This window comes from Phoca vitulina, unplaced genomic scaffold, assembly GCF_004348235.1.
Source record: "Phoca vitulina isolate PV1807 unplaced genomic scaffold, GSC_HSeal_1.0 scaffold81, whole genome shotgun sequence".
In the NCBI taxonomy this organism is placed as follows: domain Eukaryota; kingdom Metazoa; phylum Chordata; class Mammalia; order Carnivora; family Phocidae; genus Phoca; species Phoca vitulina.
In genome coordinates this window covers 5963850-5982892 of record NW_022589784.1, presented here as the reverse complement: position 1 = coordinate 5982892, position 19043 = coordinate 5963850, and the positions used below count along the sequence as shown (strand labels likewise).

The window sequence follows — 19043 nt, the reverse complement described above, 5'->3', positions numbered from 1 at the left end:
CCCCGATGATGTCCCCAGAAACAGGCACACGTCCACATGTGGTGGGTCACTTCAGACGGCTCCTAGACCCACCAGGCCCCCCCGACCCCGGCGGGCTGCCCCCATCTCTAGGCGGGAGAGGCTTCTGAGCGCAGTGGCCACAGGAGGGCACTGGCTAGTGCGCGGCCCGCCCTCCATGTGTGGCAGGCCGGGCAGGCCGGGCAGGCCGGGCAGCCCGTGCTCATTGGGTCCAGCAGGACAGCTGGCCCCGCTCTTGCAATGGCAAACGGGAGAGACAGCTGCTGCCCTCCAGACCTTCCCTTCAGAGTGAGGGGAACGGAGACCAGAGGGGTCCCTTGTGGACTCTGCGTCTGCTCAGTCTTGTTTCCTCCAGCCACACTGACCTTCTGCTTCCTCACATTTCTTCAGTGGCCATTGTTCTTGGCCCCCTGAGGACCCTCTCGTATCCTGTGCCTCAGCCTGGAATGTTCTTCTCCCCACCTCCTCACTTGGCCAAAGCCCGTTTGTCCTAGAGCGTTTTGTGTGACCTGCCCTGCCCGCAGAGACCGTCTGTATGACGGCCGACACACAAGCACACGCCCGCATTGTTCACGAGGACCAGGGCGTCCACATCCACTCCCACACGCTGCCCCCGTGGTCCACCCTGTCCTGCAGACACGGGTTGGCGTGTCCTGGTTGTAGTACCGGAAGTTAGGGAACGCGCGGGTCAGGGGGCTCAAGTCCCATGTCGGGGGACTCGAAGACCATGACCGACGCCCTGCAGGCTTCTCGGGCCTGAGTGCCCAGGCCCCGCACACTCTGACACCCACAGCAGGGCTCCACAGCGTGACTCGGTGCCTCCCACCTCCTTCCACAGTCGAGGACATCCAGACCCTGATCTGCAGGCAGCTGGGCAGCGCCACCGGCCAGGCGGAAGACGGGGGAGGCTCCGCGGGCCTGCCCCGCAGGGCAGAGACCTTCGGGGGCTACGACACTGTGAGCATCCCCGGCAAGAGTGAGTGGTGCCGCGTCCACCTGGGGCTTCTCGGGGCCCCTCCGGAAGATCAGCAGCAAGAGGCGGTGCGGGTTCTTGGAATGTTCCCAGCAGCAGAGCCGAGGCATTTGCTGCTGGACATCTCTGCTGCTGCTTCCCCCTGAGTATGAACCCTCTAGTCAGGTTCTGGAACCTTCAGGGTGTTGTCCGTCGTGCACCCAGGCAGCCCCTCCCTCTCCTGCCGGTCTCTGCGTCTCAAAGACCGCGTGGCAGCCCGGCCACAATGTCCTACCTGGGTCTGGGGGGCGGGGGGCCTGGCCCGGACCCCTGTGGGACCTGCGGCGTCCTCATGCGCCGGGATTGGGCTTTTCAGATGGCAGTTTGCAGAAGGCCTGCAGCAGCGACCCCGGCCCCCAAGACTGGCAAGGCCTGGTGAGCAGCCCAGACTCGAAGCCCAGCAACACCCCGGGGGCCTCTGAGGACGCCCCACCCACAGTACGTGGCTTCCTTGGGATATTCTCGAGCCAAGCACAGAGTCCGCCCAAGCCCTTTAAGTTAGCGTTCACACGTGTGAACAGCTCTGTGTTTGGGGTTGTCTAGTTTGGCCGTCTCAGGACGTGTAGTGACCAGTGCCATCCCATTGTACCGGGAAGGAATCTCAGCCCAGGTGAACCTGCGGGCAGGCGAACCTCCATGTTCCCTCCTGCGCCTCCTGGGAACGGTCCGAGGTGCCCAGGAGGGGGGTGAGGGAGGGGACAGGCCCAGGGCGGGAGCTGTGGCCGCATCAGCAGCCGAGGGGCGCTGCGGGGACCCTGAGCACTGAGTCTGCACGTGTGTCCTGCTGATGCACTTGGCTGCTCCCTCCCCTTGGACTCCGGAGGCCCACCCTTACCAGGCGTCGGGGCCAGAGCGGGGTCAGGCTGTGGGTCGGGCTCACCTCTGCCTCCCACGGGCTCCCCTGAGCCCGCGCACAGGCTTCACCCCCGGGAGCTGTGGCCCGGCGCGCCTGGCCCCCGAGCCACCCCACGTGAGCCCGCAACAGCTGCCCTCCGCCTCCAGGAAGGCCGCCCTGTGCGCCCCTTCTCCAGACACCGAGGCTCGGGGGTCTCGCCAACAGTAAGCAGGTCCTTAGCTGTCTGTGTTTGACCCCGTGCTCTCCGCAGGTGGCGGTGCCGGGGGCGGAGTCCGGCCGCCGTCTGCCCGCGGCCCTGGAGCTGGAGGTAGGCCCGGGGCTCGGCCGTCTCCCCGGGGGCGGGCATGCACACCGCACGCGGCTTCGCGCAGGGAACCAGCGTCTCTCTCCCTCTCCGCAGCTTGTCCAGCGGATCCAGACCCTGTCGCAGCTGCTGCTCAGCCTCCAGGTGCGGGGGGGGGGGGGGTTCGGGGGGGGGGGGGGGGCCGCGACCATGCCCTTCTCCTGCCCCCGCTTGAGGCCGGGGCCTGGGGAGAGGTGGGCCTCGCCCTAAGAGCACCCGGGCCGCCGCCGCAGGCGGTCATCGCCCAGCAGGACAGCTACGTGGAGATGCAGAGGGCCTCCATCCAGGAGCGCGAGAAGCAGCTGCGGCTGCAGTCCACGCGCGGGAACCTGCTGCTGGAGCAGGAGCGCCAGCGCAACTTCGAGAAGCAGCGCGAGGAGCTGGCGGCCGTGCAGAAGCAGCAGGGCCGCCTGCGCGGGGAGCAGCAGCGCTGGGAGCGCGAGCGGGAGCGGCAGCAGCACGAGCTGGCCGTGGCGTCGGCCCGGCTGCAGCGGTGCCAGAACGAGTCGCTGCAGCTGCAGGAGCGGCTGAGCCAGGAGCGCGAGCAGCTGGAGCAGCGGCAGCGCGCCTACCAGCACGACCTGGCGCGGCTGCGGGAGGCCCAGCGCGCCGTGGAGCGGGAGCGCGAGCAGCTGGAGCAGCAGCGGCGCCTGCGGAAGCAGAACACGGTGCCCGGCGCGCTGCCGCCCGACTCGCCGGCCGACGTGAGCGCGGGACAGGGCGCCGCGCGGGGGCGGGGGGAGGGGGGGGGGGGCTGGGGGAGGGCGCGCGCGCCCCAGCGTCACCGTGGGGGTGCGTGTCCAAGCGCAACCTCCCGGCTAGGAGCTCAGGTCACCCGTGGACCCAGAGGAGGGCGGGCAAGCGGGCGAGGCTGGCGGGGGTCGGGGGTGCACCATGCAGATCTGAGGCCAGTGGCTTGGAGGGGCCCGTAGGGGGGGTGCGCTCTCCGCGGCCCCCCCCCCCCCGCAGGAACAGCTTCGGGATGCGTCCTCTGCTGCCCTTCCAGGCCCAGCCGCTAAGCCACACCCCCAGCTTCAACGGGGAGGGGCCGGAAGGGCCCGCCGCCCTCGCCAAAGCGCCAGGAGCCCGGGTGAGCACGCCGCTGGCCGGCCCGGGGCCCGAGTTCCCAGAGCGCCCCGAGATGGCTCGCCGGGACAGCGCCCCCGCCGAGAGCCGGCCGGCCAAGAGCGACGTGCCCATCCAGCTGCTGAGCGCCACCAATCAGATCCAGAGGCAGGCCGCTGTGCAGCAGCAGATCCCCACCAAGCTGGCCGCCTCCACCAAGGGCGCCAAGGACAAGGGCGGCAAGAGCAGGGGCTCCCAGCGCTGGGACAGCTCAGGTGAGCCCCGGGGAGGGGACGGAGCTGGGGCAGGTGAGTCGAGCGCTGGCGGGCGCCTGCCCGGTCCCTGCGGCCCTGGACTCACAGGTCCAGTCGTGGGCTCCTTGTGAAACCAAAGCGGCTTCTTGTGAACAAACCAAAATGGGACCCCAGGGCCATCCTCTGGAGGGGGCAGCAGGGGGAACCTGGAGGGCACACCTGGCGACACCTGGCTACGTTCCAGAGGCCCGTCCCCGCCCCACGTGGAGGTCTCATCCCAAGAAGGAAAATTAAAACATCAGACCCCATGTCTTTTTCCCACCTCGGCCCTCAAACAGGGACTGGGGTCGACAGAACATCTTGGCAGTTCAGAAAGAGGAGCCTGGGTCCCTTGGGGACATCAAGGCAACCGGTGCTAATGCTCCCCACTGAGCCCCCACCCAGGGACGATTCTCGTGCCCAGGTCTCTACCGTGTCCTCATCCCACAGAGGGGCACTGAGGCCCTTGCATAGCGCACCCTGCAGTGAGAGGTCCTGCCTCCGGTAGAGGAAGCCCAGGGACTCCCGCGGGTGCTGCCGGCATGCAGGCTCTGGCCGAGGGGAGCCAGCTCTGGAATGTTCCCTGAGGAACAGGGCCTGTGTGCCAGGACTGCTGGGCTCCGGGGCCAGGGGGTCGCTCTCTCGTCCAGAGGCTGAGTTACTCCAAGGGCCCTCGAGTCAGGTGTCACTGTCTCTGGGGCTGATCTGGTGGGTGTGTCCCCGGCCCAAACGGGGGGCTGCTCCTGTGCCCGGAGCGAGGCCAGACAGCCCAGGCTGTGCCCTCCCTCCCTCAGCCTCCTTCGACCTGAAGCAGCAGCTGCTCCTCAGCAAGCTCGTGGGCAAGGACGAGAACAGCGCCCGGAACCGCCGCTCGCTGAGCCCCGTCCTGCTCAGCAGCCACAGCTCCGTGTCCCCCACGGGTGAGCCCAGCGCCCCCCCCGCCCCACCAGGACAGCAGGGCCACCGCGGTGCCTGGCGGCTGCTGACAACCAGCACTCTCCCTCTCTTCCAGACCCCTGCTGCCCGGCCCCGGCTGACGTCCCCCCCGAGTGCTTCTCCCTCAAGCCCGGGGGCGCCCCCGTGCCCCCCTCCCCCTTGCCACTGCCCACCACACCGGGCGGCAAGGAAGACAGCAGCAAGGAAGACGTCATCTTCTTCTAGAGGGGGTGTGGCTCGAGGTGCAGACCCCTCCTTGTCCTGCTCTCCGGGGAACAGCCCAGTCCCTCTCCTCTCCCCGAGCAAAGCACCACCAACGGCTGCTGGCTGGGGCCGGGGTCAGGGTCAGGGTCAGGGCCAGGGCTGGCCCGTCGCCTCGAGCCTCTTCCTGTAGGATTAGCAGTGGTGCCTGGGTAACTTTCTAAACCTTTTTTTTTTTTAACACAAAAAGGAAAGTTTTTAATCGAAGGTTGAACCAGAGCTAACCCAAGGAGCCGTGTGCAGTCGTAGCACCCGCTGGGGAGGGAGAGCGAGCGACTCCACGCCATTTTTCCAAGGTAGTGACAGACAGTGGTGGCTCCGCAAGATGCCTGAGGACAGGCCGGACCCCAGGCTGAGCAGCAGGGGCTGGCCCTGGGGCTGGGTGGCGTCCACAGGATCCGCTTCCGAAGCAGAGACCTACCTGTGTTCGTGGTGAACCTCAAGGCCAGGGCGTGAGTGCAGACTGGGGGGGGGGACACAGCCCAGCCGGGGACAGAAGGCCACAGGGCAGGGCGTATGAAGAGGACGGCCAGTGGCACAGGTGACAGGTTCTGTAGGTTCTGAAAGGGACGGACCATAACTCACTTTAATTTGACAGAGGTTTTTAAAACCTGCTGTTGCCAAACTTGGTGCTTTCCAAAGGCACCTCAGCGTGGTGGCTTCTGTGGGGTTCGAGGGCCCCAGCCGTTCTCCGAGCGCTCAGCCTGTCCGGAGAAGCCCAATCGAGAGCGTTAGCCAGGGCAGCTCGCCCGAGGGTCCCAGCCCCCGTGAGATGGGCGGGATTTCCTGCGGCTGCAGGGAGGAAGGCCCCAGGGCAGGTGTCCCTCACCCTCGGGCAGGTGCTGGTACAAGGAATGGAGCGGTGGGGCCGCCACGTCCTCGTGGACGAGGGCGAAATGCTGGAGGGGTCACCTAGGGCCTGGAGACCTCAGATGGGCAGGGGGCTCCAGGTGCCTCGTGTCCAGTGAGCTGAGCTAGCCTGTTGTCAGCTCCCCTGGAGGACAAGGGCCACCCATCCCGCTGCACAGCTCTAGATGCTGGGGATCGCGCTGGATGTCCAGGAGCGCCCTGGGGCTGGCCAGTGGGTCAGATGCACACTTCAGCTGTGGAGGAACTCAAGCCTGGGTGCAGGGTGGGGGAATGGGGATACTCCGGCCTTTGGTCCCCGGGCTCCCCCACTGAGCCCAGAGCCCCGTCCCTCCCAAAGCGCTGGTGGGAGGACTGGGGCCCCAGCTGACCAGTTCCGAACGTCTCCCAGGCACAGTGAGTGGTGTGCCGAGCCCGGCCCCTCTGAGAACCTCTGCCTGCTCCTCTCTCTCCCCCGGCCTCCACTTCGTGCTTGGGGCCTGCAGCATCCGCGCATCCTTGGGGAGCCGGGAGAAGCGTCCTCCCTCGCTCCTGCGATGCGTCCGAGCTCCTTTGTGCCATGTCTGTGATCAGTGTTTGCGTTTTCGTACTGAGACGTCTCCGAGCACTTTAGCAAAGTTGACTTTAAGTTCCTGTCCTGTTGTGAAGCGAACATCTCTGGGCCCTCGTGCTGGGTGATTCCACCGCCACGCGCCCCTGTCCGCCGACTCTGGTCTGACCCTCCGAGACGCCACGATTCCTCAGCCGGTGACAAGTCCAAGGAACCACCACTCGGCCATGTGGCAGGGAACTGGGGTGTCGCACCGCGGGGCCACACAGCGGGGCAGTGTCATCGTGGGTCCGTCTCTCGTCCGGACAAGGTCACTCCCGGAGAGCCCGATTTTATTTGTACGGTTGGTGGTTGAGCAGATCCTCTTATTTCCGTGGAACCTGTGCACGTCTTCGTTAATTGTGACCATAATCTTAGTCCAACCGACAATTATTTTTACGATGATTGCAACATTTCCTCACCGTGGGGTCTTTCAGAACCACCTTAGAACTTAAGACCTGATTCCAGCAATAAAAATATCGAAGATGAGCCGACAGGAGTGTTCGTTTGGGGGTTTGAGGTTTTGTTTTAGGATCCTCGGCCCAAACGTCAGTGCTCTAAGGGTGGCTCACGTCACCGGGCGGGGCGCCCCTCCCGCCCATGCCCAGGGCCCCACACACTCCCCTCAGGAAGCTCCAGACGATGACTGCATGCAGACATTTGGAGTCCGAGGCGGTGGGGATGCCTGGGGGCCCCCGGGAGAAGCAGCCCTCCAGACGAGGCTGAGGTGTGGGGATGCGGCCAAGTCCTCTCCGCTCTGGCGGGGTGCCCTTCCGTTTAGGCCTGTCCCCGTGCTCTTGGGATGCCAGCCTCCTAGACAAGGAGCCATTGCCCCGAGTAGGGCCATCCCCAAGGCCCATCTGCCTCCCTGCTCCCGAAAGGAGCGGAGTTTGCTACAGCAGGTGCTCCCTGGGTGCTGGGAGAACGCTTTCAGGCCCCGCTCCCAGGAACTGGCTGGCTCTGCCCCACCTAAGAGGCTGAAGTTGCCAGGCGGGGAAGGGCACCGGGCAGGGGGTGTGGCCATGCCACAGGTGGGGCTTCTCATCCGCCCAGCGGTGTGTCCCAGCACAGCCCCAGCCCTGGCATCTGGCTCCGCCCAGGCCCACAGGGACACCAGCCTGCCGGGGGACCTGTGACCGGACAGGTTACGTATGCGGGTGTTCCTGTGGCTTCCCCACAAGCACAGTGCTCCGAGTGTCCAGGCAGGTAAGCAGGTACTGCTGTGACCCCCACCCCAGCCCCCCTGGTGCCCTGAGTGCTGGGAAGGGGGCCTCTGCTAAGGGCCAAGGGGAGCACGTTCCCCCTTTGTGAGAGGGGAGGGGGAGGCTGACCCAGCCTGGCCCCCTCCCCTTGTCCAGAGGGATGGGTGGGGCAGGGTGCTCCAGCCAGGGCCAGGTGGGGGGTCTTCTGCACCCCGTGTTAACCCTGAGGGGCCCTGCATCCCAGCTTTTCCCACCACATAGCTTCCCTGTGGGACAAGGGGGGGGGGGGGGGGGGTGTCACATGAAGTCTCGGGGGCTGCAAACTGCCGTTTTTGTTGGCTCTTTCCGGTGCTTGCGGGATGTAAGGGACAGCCTGATGCCCTCCGCTTTCCGGCTAGGACCCAGAGGTGGGGGATCCGAGGCCACACACACGGGGCCTCTCACGGGGCAGCCTGAGACATCCCATCCCGCCATGATCCCCATGACGTGGGAGACGAGCCCAGGCGCAGCCTGGAGCCCGTAAGACACTCAGACCAGCCCCGGGCCCAAGCTGTGGCGGAGTGTGAAAGGCTTCGGCCACAGCAAGCACCCTGGAGCTGCCCGGGGGGACAAGACACAGACGCGGCCCCTGTGCCCGAGACAGAGGCACGGAGAGCTGCTCGCCTTGGCTGAAGGCTGCTCGGGGCCAGCACGTTCCAGAAGGCGGGCTGGGGAGGTGTGGTTCCCAGGCAGCACCCACACCCCCCTCAAAATGCACGGGGCCGCCCCTGCCGGGAAGGAGCAGGGCGTGTGAGCGGGAAGGCCTGCAGGTGGGAGGGGCCGGGGGCCAGTGATTTAGAAATAAGCTCTCACGCTGGGCCCGGCACCAACACCCTATTTAATCGATCACCATCTCGACTTTCCTGAGGCCCGCGTGGCGCACGCCGTCCTGGCTCCCCCGCTCGCCTTTACTGGAATGCAGCCTTCTCTGCACGTGAGGCCCGGCGACCCCTACTCTGGCCCTGAGAGGAGCCCCCCCCCCCCCCCCCCCGGCCCCGGCCTCGTTGGGAAGGCCCTGGCCCTCGGCCCCGGGGGGGCTGCACCCCTGCCCACATCCTGGCCCACCGTGGGCCCGTGCCCGAGGAGGCCCCGTGCGTTCTCTGGGTTACACGTCCCTACACCTGGCATTGAGTCGCTCAATTACAGACCCAGCCCCCACCCGAGTGATTTCTGCTTTGTGGGAAGGGGCCCTCCGGTGGGGTTCCGGCTGCACCCACACCTCCCCGGCCACGTCACGGGGTGGTGGCCTCGGCCCGGCCAGCCTGGTACACGCTGAGGAGGGAGGAGATGGTCCCGAGGAGGCCCACGAGCCACGGGGGGAAGCGGCCGGCCCACAGGACACCTGGGGGCAGCCAGTGCACGGCGTTGGCCAGATCGGCCACGTTGCTCAGGAGGGTCAGCACCTCCGACCGGACCTGGGCCTCCATGGCCCTCCTCTTGCTCCGGGGCAGCCGGCTGTGGGAGCAAAGAGAAGCCGCTGGGGAAGACCCAGGCACACCCAGGCTCACCCCAACGGGCAGGAAGAGGTGACAGCAGAGCGAGTGAGGAGAACTGGTGGGGCTGTGTCCCTGTCACACACACACCCCCCCCGAGGGAGCCCACGGCATGAACAGGGCACAGACGGGTGTGGGAAGTCTCAAACCCACACCTCAGTCCTCTGGGCCCTGGAGACAGGCAGGGAGCCGCGGGGGTGGGGGGGCAGTCGGGGCCTCAAGCCAGCCTCGGTTTCCCCATCTGAGCCAGCCCCCGGAGCTGCTGTAAGGCCCCCGCGCAGGCCCGCACAGGCGCGAGGCTGGAAACGTGGCAGCTCACAGCACCTCCCCGGCTAGGGAAACCCAGCAGCGTCCCCAGCTTGCGGGAGGAAGTCAGCCTTTCTCCCGGGCAGAGCCCTGGGGTCGTACCTGGTGAAGGCCACCGCGGGGCCCCTCAGCCTCCGCCTCAGCGTCAGGACCATCCTCAAGGACCTGCAGCAGGCAAGCGAAGCAGGGTGGGGGCGCAGGGGTTAGCTCCCCATCGCCAGCCCAAGGGGAGGCTGTCGCCCCCCCCCGACGGCCACAGGTAACTCCAGCGCCCTGCGCCCTCCCAGAGCGCCAGACCGGCCTGGGCCTCGGAAGCTCCTGGGGACTCCTAATTCGGACCCTGACCTGCGTGCACTGTCCACACAAGATCTGGAAGCATCTAGTGCTTCCGACGCTGGAGCCAGGCATGTGTCCCTGGCCAGGTGGCCTGTCCCGGGAGAGCATGGGGACACAAGTCAGCACCTGCAGTGAGGGAAGTGGGTCTGCATCAGACCACCTGGAAGACCGGGCAACACGCCGGTTCCTGCGCCCCGGGTCCCCAGACTAGCAGAATCCAAACCTGTTGGCATCTGGGCATCTGCATTTCAGCAAACTCCCTGGTGACTCTCAGGTATCTTGGGGTTCTACGGACACCAGGTCGGGACCCTCACGCTTGCTCACACCAAACAGAGAGACATGATGGAAAAAGTATAAGCTCTAAAAATGAACAGGCAGAGGGGCGCCTGGGTGGCTCAGTCGTTAAGCATCTGCCTTCGGCTCGGGTTGTGATCCCAGGGTCCTGGGATCGAGCCCCGCATCGGGCTCCCTGCTCGGCGGGAGGCCTGCTTCTCCCTCTCCCACTCCCCCTGCTTGTGTTCCTCTCTCGCTGTCTCTCTGTCTGTCAAATAAATAAATAAAATCTTTAAAAAAAAAATAAAAAAATAAAAAATAAAAAAAAATGAACAGGCAGGGCACAGACGATTTGAGGACAATGCCACCACTCTATGATGCTGTAACAGTGGGAATGACTCATTACACACCTGTCCAAGCCCCCAGGACGTGCAACACAGAGTGAATCCTGATGAAAACCACGGACTTGGGGTGCCCGTGACTTGTCAACGTGGATTCATCAACTGCTGGGGGAGTTTGATAACGGAGGGGCTGTGGGGCGGGTGGGGAATCTATGGAAACTCTCTTTACTTTTGGTTCAATTGTGCTGTGAAGCTAAAACTCTAAAAATAAAAGTCTATTTTAAAAAAGTAATGGAACCGGGGCGCCTAGCCAGCCTAGTCGGTAGAGTGTGCTCGGAACAAACACGCTCAGCGCATTTACAGAGGGAAATGTTTGGCAGGAAACCATTATTTGAAAGTTCTAGAAAGAGTATGGGTTTCAGAAGCACACAGCCAGTCAGGAAACTCCTGTTCTCTCTGGGGACATTTGCCGACGACCACACACACACGCAGAGACCCGGGGAAAGGCATCCCCCTCCAGCTACTTCGGTCCCCAGCCTGGAGTTCTTTCCGCTTCCTGGGGCCAGTGGGCACCATCATGCCCTCCAAAGATGTCCACGTCCTCATCCCCAGGCCCTGTGAGCCCTTACGTGGCACAAAGGACTTTGCCGATGGGACTGAGGTAAGGGTCTTGAGATGGGGGAGGATGTGGGGTCCTCACGGGGCCCTCATGAGGGGGAGGCAGCAGGGTCGGAGTCGGAGATGTGCCCAGGGAAATGGGCTGTGCTCTGAAGACGGAGGGGAGGGACCACGGGCCAAGGACTGCAGTGGTCTCTAGAAGCCGGAAAAGGCAGGAATGGCTTCTCCCCCCGCGAGCCCTGCCCCCACCTGGAGTTTTAGCGCAGTGAGTCCACACTGGACTTCGGACCTCCAGAGCCATGAGACAGTCGGCATGTGCCGTTTCAAGCCACTGGGTTTGGAGGAGTCTGGTAGAGCTGCGGGTCTAGGAGGCGCCCCTTACGGCCTGCTGGCGGGCATTAAGGCTACGTACCTGGCAATGCCCAGGAGCAGGGAGAGGCCCCAGAAGGCTGTGCTCAGTGTCCACCACCGGGCAGAGTCCACGCGGAGGATCTGGGCATCAGCAGCCCAGGCGATGTGCTCACAGGGGTAGTAGAGCTGGTCGGCCAGGTTGCCGAGGACCGACACGCAGCGGACAAAGATGTCGTCCTCCTGCAGGACCAGGAGAGAGGGGGGCGTGGGCCCGGAGTCAGACCTACCCAGGCCCATCTTAGGGACCCAGACCAAGCCAGATGGCAGTCACGGGGCAACGTCCAGGCCCAGCAGGCTGGCCCATGGCGGGCCACTGCAAAGGAAGAAAGGCCCGATTTCCACTTCTCAGCAGTGTGGCCATCACCCCCCCCCCCCCCCCCCCCCCCCGTGGAGCAGAAGCTGTCAACTTAGCTGCACAGGGGATCCCCTGGAGAGCTTCAAAACCCCAGCCCCAGCCCCAGGGATTCTGCCTCACTAGGTCCAGCGTAGGCCCTGGCACCAGGAATATCTTTTAAGTTCCCGGATGACTCCCAAGTAGGACAACTCAGGATGCCCTGCATCAGGGCCTTCCCACCTGCAGCCTTCTGGGTCCTGCGCACAGGTCTCCAGGCCAGGCTCCCTGGCACCGGGCTCTAGGAGAGCAGTGGTGGGGGGGAGCCCTGCAGAGCACCCCGACCCGACAGGGCAGGGTGGTACTGAACACGCTCAGTGTGGACAGTAAGTGGGCACCAGGCTGCAAGGCTTGGGTCATCACTCCAAACCAGAAGGGTCACGAGCTCCACAAACAGGCAAACTGAGGTACTTAGGGGAAGCTGCCACCTGCCGTCCTCATACAAGGACAGGCCTTGGACCTTCGAATAGCAGAACCCAAGCCCTCGACCAAGTTCCACCAAGTTCCAAGCCACGGCCTGCACCCAGTGAGGCAGGGCCAGGGGAGGCTCAGGAGCCTGGTGCCCATGCCGCATTCTTGGGCCCCACCCCTCAGGACTCCGCCCCTTGGAGGCCTCCAAGCTGTGGGGGGGGGTCCCCCGTGTGTCCTTCACTTCCTGCCTTCAGCCTCCTCATCCTCACTGCCTGCCATACCCCTCACCCTCCCCTCCGGAGCCCCCTTCCTTCCTAGTAGCCAGCTGGGATCCTGCCCCCCTCTAGGTCTGAACCCCGCTCCAGCTCCCCCATCCTGCCTGGGACCCTACCCTCTGGTGTGTTTGGCGTATTTCAGTCCTCCCCCGAGAACAGGGCCCTCCCTGCCCCCTCTCCAGTGTGCTCCTTCCACTAGGGTCTCCAGAGAAGCAGCAAGGCCAAGGCCCTACACTGGGGGAGGAGGAGATGTTCACAGGACAGGGGTGCAGACACCTAAACACCGGACCCAGCAAAAGTTCTTGTTCTGGCCAAGGGACATACAAGGTGCAGAGGACCCCCGCCCCTTGTCTAGGGACGCAGAGATGTTGGTTCGGGGAGGGGTCCTCTGAGGATGCATGGGAAGCGTGCCCTAATCAAAGACGAGGATAGGAGATGGGCGTCAAAACAGGAGGAAGATCCAGAAAGCACTTGAGATTGAGGTGACTGGGCCATTGGGCGCTGGAGTGGAACAAGGGTGGGTGCATCTGAACGTGGAGTGGCTCAAAGAGGGGACAGGGGTAGGGGGGACAGGCGGGGCAGCCCAGGGAGGGGCATCACTTGGCCAGGCAGGCCCAGGGAAGCTTCCGGGCCCATCCCCTGGGGAAATGTCCCCTGTTGTAACAGCAAAATCGACATGTCCACCGTCGGGGGATCAGTTACATAAATCACCATCCAGCTCTACAGCAGAGTACAGTGCGGCCACAAAGAAGGAAGGAGCTCTGTTTGGACTGATAGGGAGCGACCTCCAAGCTGTGCTGTTTAACAGACAAAAGCAAGTGCCAGACGGTGTACCAGGCGCACAAGTAATTACGTAAACAGGGTGATCTGCCTGCGCACGGACAGGACACCTCGTGAAGGAATCACAAAAAGCTGGCAACAGTAGCTGCCTCTGAGGAGGAGAACCAAGGGGATCAGGTAGGAGGGAGACTTTTGGAATGTGTGAATGTCTAAGCCATTTTTTCATTTAAATTCAAATGAGAACATCTGACCATCTCACAAAAGCAAGCAAAATTTTTAAAAGTAAGAAACGGCCTACATCGCTGCCTTTGGACAAGTCCATAAAACATCGGCTGCCCAGAGACTGCGGCCCCACACACCCCGTTACCTCTGCCCCCAGGCCATACTGCTTTGTGTAGATAAACATGGCCACATCATCGAAGAGTCGCAGGACGGTCCTACAGTGGCTGAGTTGGGAGGACAGGGTCAGCAGGCGTGTCCCCACTTCCGATCTGGCTGGACAGCGTTCCACCAGGACCCCGCCAACCAACTGGCAGCAGTACCCCAGCGTTCGGATCTGCGGGAAACCAGAAGCAGTCAGCAGGGCCCTGCTCTTGGGCTGAGCTGGATTGGCCCCCACGTGGCCGTGGGTCCCCTGGGATCAAGTTGGGGGGCGAGGGGGTTTGTGCAGACTAGATCAACAGACTTCCAATAAAAGCTGAAAGTTTAAAGAGATACTTGCGGGTGGGACAAATGGAGAAACGTGACCTTATTGTCCCAAAGTCACTGTGGACTCTAAGGGAATGCTGGCTCGTGTCACTGAGGGGCGCACCCTTTGGAGACAGATGTGACCGAGACAAGAAAATGCAACCATTTCGCACCTCGTGGGTCCCCCTTTTCCCAGCAGACAGGAGGACGAGGCGAACATGTATATTTGCATCCACCCAGCTGGACCAATGTCTGTAGCTGGGTTGAGGAGTGGAGAGGTGATCGGGCCTCAGCCCAGTGAGTCAAGGGTAATCTGCTTGACTTACTTCAGTGAGAAGGAATCCACTCAATGGGTGATTTGGGGCATAGGGAACTGAGTCAGCTTCACCACCCTTACATCTTTATTTCATCTGCTTTCCAGAAATTGCTTTTTCCTGTTGCTTTATGTTATTTTCACTTATTTCTTTTCAGAATTGTAATAGCAAAACTTTGTAATAGCAAAACTCTGCGTTTTAAATGTACAGCTTGGGAATGTATTAAAACCCGAATGCCCAATCATAAGGGATTTGAATGGGACCTAATTGCCCACCACTGGTACATTTCCTGGTACAACCTAAATGCCTACCTGTAAGAGAGAAAAGCTTATATAGGAACAAGCTGAGCATCTGCCTTCAAGGGCCTTCCAGCCATATGGGAGAGCCCTAAAAATCCTAAATCCCCATATGAGATTGTTAGGGGCAAACCAGGGACCAACCAAGTGGCCTAGTCAGATCCTAAATGTTCAAACAGGGATTTGGCTGGCCTGTAAATGTCCAGCCAGGGTGAACTGGAACAACCTAAGTGCCCAGTTATAGGGGAATCGGTCGCAACCTCAATGTCCAGCCATAGAAGGAGCGCTGCAACACCCTGAGTCCTCATATGTGACTGCCTGGGACAACCCAGTGACCACCTTCAGTGGTCTGGTCGGATCCCAAATGTCCAAACGTGCGGATTTGGCTGGTACTGGAAATACCCCACCATGATGAGTTAGCAGGAGCAACCTGCATGTCCACTGCCAGGGGACAGGGTCGGAGCCCAGCCGGGAGGGCGCCTCGGCGAGGGGGGATCCTGCGCGACCCGCCCCGCTCTGGCCTCCGTTTCCAGTCACTGAGCTCCAGCCCTGCTCCGGGACCTCCGGCCGCGCTCCGCCCCAGCCTCACCAGGCGGTCCCGACCCCTGTACGACTCCAGCGCCGACGCGAGGCTGCTCAGCGCCGCCGCCAGGCCGCTCAGCGCCGCCATGGCAACTCCGCCGTGGCGCCGCCGTGACGTCGGCGCGCAGCGCCAGGGGGCGGGGGCACGGCCCGAGGCCGCGCCCTCCGGGAACGCTCTGCGCAGGCGCGGCCGCGACCCTTTGTCCCCGGCCGGGCCCTTTGTCTACTGCGGGGAGCTGCCCGGGTTGCTGCTTGGTGGCCGCAGCGTGCCCGCTCGCCCGGGGCCTGTGCACCCAGACGGCCCTCGGAGCCCGCTGCCTTCTGCCCCGCGACGGCTGGTCTTTTCAAGTTAACCGTCTACCCACAAAAGTAATATCCAAGCGAAAGCACCAACCTGTTTGCTCTGGTTCAAGAAGGGATTTTTCTTTCTTTTTTTTTTTTTAAGATTTTATTTATTTATTTGACAGAGACACAGCGAGAGAGGGAACACAAGCAGGGGGAGTGGGAGAGGGAGAAGCAGGCTCCCCGCCGAGCAGCGACCCTCTGCGGGGCTCGATCCCAGGACCCCGGGGGGTCATGACCCCAGCCGAAGGCAGACGCTTTAACGACTGAGCCACCCGGGCGCCCCAAGAAGGGATTTTTCTTTTTAATTTCTGTGCTGCACCCTTTCTGCCTTGTCTGCTCGTCTACAGTGAGCATGTACAGCTGTTGTAAATTCATAAAAGGCCTTTTGAGAAAGTTAAGGAAACTCATAGATGCGTTCTAGAATAGGCGAGGGTCTGGTAATGGAGTTGCTCCGAAGAGGGTAATTAACTGTGGCTGGGAAGAGGATATTAAATTGTTCACCTTTGTACCCGTTTCAGGTGCACAGCATAAAGGTTTGACTCACAGACACCCTGACATGATTACAGTAAGTTTAGTTAGCAACCATCATCTGGTATAATTTTGTAGCTTTTGAATTTTGCGCAACATGCGTTATTCTCTCATCAAAAAGTCAAATGAGATTTTTCAAAAAGTTAACATGACCTGTTTCCTTTTTTTTTTTTTTTAATTGTGGTAACATTCACATAAGAGTCACCGTGTTAAGATGTACAATGCAGGGCGCCTGGGTGGCTCAGTCGGTTAAGCGACTGCCTTCGGCTCAGGTCATGATCCTGGAGTCCCTGGATCGAGTCCCGCATCGGGCTCCCTGCTCAGCAAGGAGTCTGCTTCTCCCTCTGACCTCCCCCCTCTCATGTGCTGTCTCTCTCATTCTCTCTCTCTCAAATAAATAAATAAAAACTTTAAAAAAAAAAAAAAAAAAAAAAAGATGTACAATGCAGTGGCATTTACAACACTATCCCTTTTAAGCTTCAAAACATTTTCATCACCCTCAGAGGAGACCCTGTAATTCTGGCAAGCAGTTAATCTACCCCTCCCTACCCCAGCCCATAACCACCATCTGCTTTGTCTTGGTGGGCTTACCCATTCTGGATATTTCATATAAGCGGAATAATGCGATATATGACCATTTATGTCTGGCTCATCCACATTGTAGCTTATATCTATACTCCATTCCTTTTGTGGCTGCGTAATAGTCCCTTGTATGGATCTACCACATTTTGTTTATCCATTCAGCCATTGATGGACCATTGGGTTGTTTCCAAATTTTGGCGACTGTGAATAATGTTGCTGTGAACGTGGGCATGTGTGTATCTGTTCAAGTCCTTGCCTTCAACTTCACTTCCTTTGGGTAGACACCCAGGAGTGGAATGGCTGGGTCATAGGGTGGCTCTATGTTTGACTTTTCGAGGAACCACCAGACTGTTTTCCACGTTGGCTGCACCACTTGACATCCCCAGGAGCAATGCACAACACTCTCCACATTCTTGCCAACACTTTTATTTTGCTTCACTACTATTATTATTGCCTTATTATTATGGCCATCCTGCTGGGTGGGACATGGTATCTCACTATAGCTTTGTTTTGTATTTCCCTAATGACTCATGATGTCGACTGGTTGCCTTTTGCAAAATATTGCCCCTTGATTTCAACTTTCAGGACTCTTCCTGCTTCCTGCCTCACTCCCTTCTTTCCAACCACACTGCCTTCCTCCTTGTCCTTGAAGTTACAGTACACTCCTGCCCCAGGACCTTTGCATTGGTTGTGCCCTCTGCCTGGAATGCTCTCCCTCCAGATTCCCACATGGCCCCCTCCCTCACGTCCTCCTCATGTTTACTCGAACATCATCTTCTCATTGGACCTCCCCATCACACCCTCCTGGGCACTTCCTACCCACATTTCTTGCTGTCTTATTTTCCTCCTAAGTTTGGAATACTATCTAACGTAACTATATCGCTTCTTTATCTAGCTGCCTAGTTATTTGTCTCTCAACAGAATGGGAGGACTTTGATCTGTCTTGGTCATAGCTATGTCCCCACAGCCTGGCACAAAATAGTTTCTCAATAAGTGCCATAACCTTCGGGGCTCAGCTCCCGGCCCAAAGCTCTGTGCTCACACTCTATGCACATGATCCTGGGAAACCTCATCTACTCCCACGACTTCCCTGGCCCCCTCATCATTGGCCTCTCCCTCATGCCTCTTTAATCCTGACCTGACTCCTCCTCCCACCTGCCCCCTGGACACTTTCCCTGAGCATCCTCCCAACCCCATCCCTGCACTCAACATGTCCCAGCATCATCCAGAACATCTTGCTCTCCTGTGTCCCCATCTCAGGGCTGCCCCGCCAGTCACAGACCTGGCTCACCTTTTTCTCTCCACACATGCCCCTCCCACATCCCACCAGTCACCAAAATGACACTTGAATCTATCCACTTGCTCCTGGCCAACAGCCCCTTTCATAGGCAGCCCCCCTCCTCTCTCCAAGCCCTGGACCCCAAGCCCCGCCTCCCCCAAGTCTGCCTCCCTACAACATCTCAGATGGGGAGTCAAGAGACTCTTTAACCCCCACATCTGACCACAGCTCTCCTTGCTTAAGACTTGGGCACCTGTGCGCCCCCAGCCCCCAACTAGGGACACTGTTACTGCAGAAGAAAAAAAATCCATGCCAAGCCCAAGGCCTGCAGAGGGAAGAGGGTCTGGAGCTGTAGACCTTGCTGCTGCCTGAGTGGCTAGGTCCCTTCCCTGGAGCCCATGCTGTCCCTGACACCTTCGTAATCACACAGTGCATTTCTCTGAGTGACTGCTGAGAGCCAGGCCCTGTGCCAGGCACCAAGCAGACAGCAGTGAGTCTTGCAAGCCCTGCCCAGCCCTCCCAGCGTCTTCCACCATCTGGTTAGGGCTGAGCTTGACCTTTGAGAGAGACAGGAGATAGCCTGGCATTCACAGCTGGCCTTGTAGTTGCTAGGAGCTGGCCTGGCGGTCCCAGCTAAGCCCTGGTGTTCTCCTGCGGGACATAAATAATTTTGCAGAATGCCAACAATGGACAAGGCCACTCCGTGACCGTGGTGGAACAAGACAAAACAAGCTCACTCCATGATCACGTCTGAATGCAGGCAAAACATGAGCATTGTCCAAACCACAGCAGCAACCAGACATTCACTTTTCCTGGACAGTCTGAGTTGCAGTCCTTTTACCACCGACAGCTTTACTCTTGCTTCATTCCTTAGACTTTCTGATAAAAACTAAGACCCTCAATAAGAAAATTACCTCTCCCCCTTTGCTTCCCGACAGCATCCAGGATCCACCTCCTGGGTCCTTCTTTTCCCAGCAGGCAGAAGGACTAGGCTGAAATGTGTATTTGTAACAACCTGGCTGGGCCAAACCCTCAGCCAGGCTCCAGGCAGGGGAGCCAGTGATGGGACCTCAACCCGGTGGACAAAACAACATTGCTTGAATTTAGTGAGAAGAAACCCACTCAGTTAAATAAGTCCTGGAGAGGTATTAGCTAACGTTACAATGACAGTTGTATTGCAATATGAATGTATCCAATCAATATGTTGTGCATCTCAAACACAGGCAATGTTATGTGTCAATTATAGCTCAATGAGAGAGAGAGAGAGAAGGAAGGAAGGAAGGAAGGAAGGAAGGAAGGAAGGAAGGAAGGAAG

At 60.5% G+C, this 19043-nt stretch overlaps 3 protein-coding genes across 4 annotated transcripts in view; 2 read left to right on the top strand and 1 right to left on the bottom strand.

The window, feature by feature from the left end:
- The window catches only part of ARHGEF18 (Rho/Rac guanine nucleotide exchange factor 18), a 52600-nt gene extending 45856 nt beyond the window's left edge, over positions 1 to 6744 (top strand). For both annotated transcript variants that reach the window (XM_032394931.1, XM_032394930.1), the window contains 8 exons: positions 857 to 994; positions 1347 to 1468; positions 2137 to 2193; positions 2287 to 2334; positions 2463 to 2933; positions 3236 to 3569; positions 4382 to 4507; positions 4600 to 6744. In XM_032394931.1, the coding sequence (XP_032250822.1) occupies positions 857 to 994; positions 1347 to 1468; positions 2137 to 2193; positions 2287 to 2334; positions 2463 to 2933; positions 3236 to 3569; positions 4382 to 4507; positions 4600 to 4748 (1445 nt within the window). In that variant the 3' untranslated portion in view covers positions 4749 to 6744. The remainder of the gene's footprint in view (positions 1 to 856; positions 995 to 1346; positions 1469 to 2136; positions 2194 to 2286; positions 2335 to 2462; positions 2934 to 3235; positions 3570 to 4381; positions 4508 to 4599) is intronic.
- Positions 6745 to 8508: 1764 nt separating this feature from the next.
- Positions 8509 to 15087, bottom strand: PEX11G (peroxisomal biogenesis factor 11 gamma). The gene is made up of 5 exons (XM_032394939.1): positions 15003 to 15087; positions 13484 to 13672; positions 11261 to 11439; positions 9383 to 9445; positions 8509 to 8936 (listed from the first exon to the last, which is right to left on the bottom strand). The coding sequence occupies exons 1-5, from the start codon at positions 15081 to 15083 to the stop codon at positions 8714 to 8716; spliced, it is 735 nt and encodes a 244-aa protein (XP_032250830.1). The 5' UTR covers positions 15084 to 15087; the 3' UTR covers positions 8509 to 8713.
- TEX45 (testis expressed 45) overlaps positions 15082 to 19043 on the top strand; it is an 11690-nt gene continuing 7728 nt past the window's right edge. The window contains exon 1 of the mRNA XM_032394583.1: positions 15082 to 15333. Coding sequence (XP_032250474.1) covers positions 15082 to 15333 — 252 coding nt within the window. The remainder of the gene's footprint in view (positions 15334 to 19043) is intronic.

Coding starts and splice junctions, on each gene's coding strand:
- PEX11G (XM_032394939.1), bottom strand. CDS start 15,083: ATGGCGGCGCTGAGCGGCCTGGCGGCGGCGCTGAGCAGCCTCGCGTCG. Junction 13,673..15,002: donor ACAGGGGTCGGGACCGCCTG/GTGAGGCTGGGG, acceptor GGTTTCCCGCAG/ATCCGAACGCTGGGGTACTG. Junction 9,446..11,260: donor CTGCTCCTGGGCATTGCCAG/GTACGTAGCCTT, acceptor TGCCTGCTGCAG/GTCCTTGAGGATGGTCCTGA.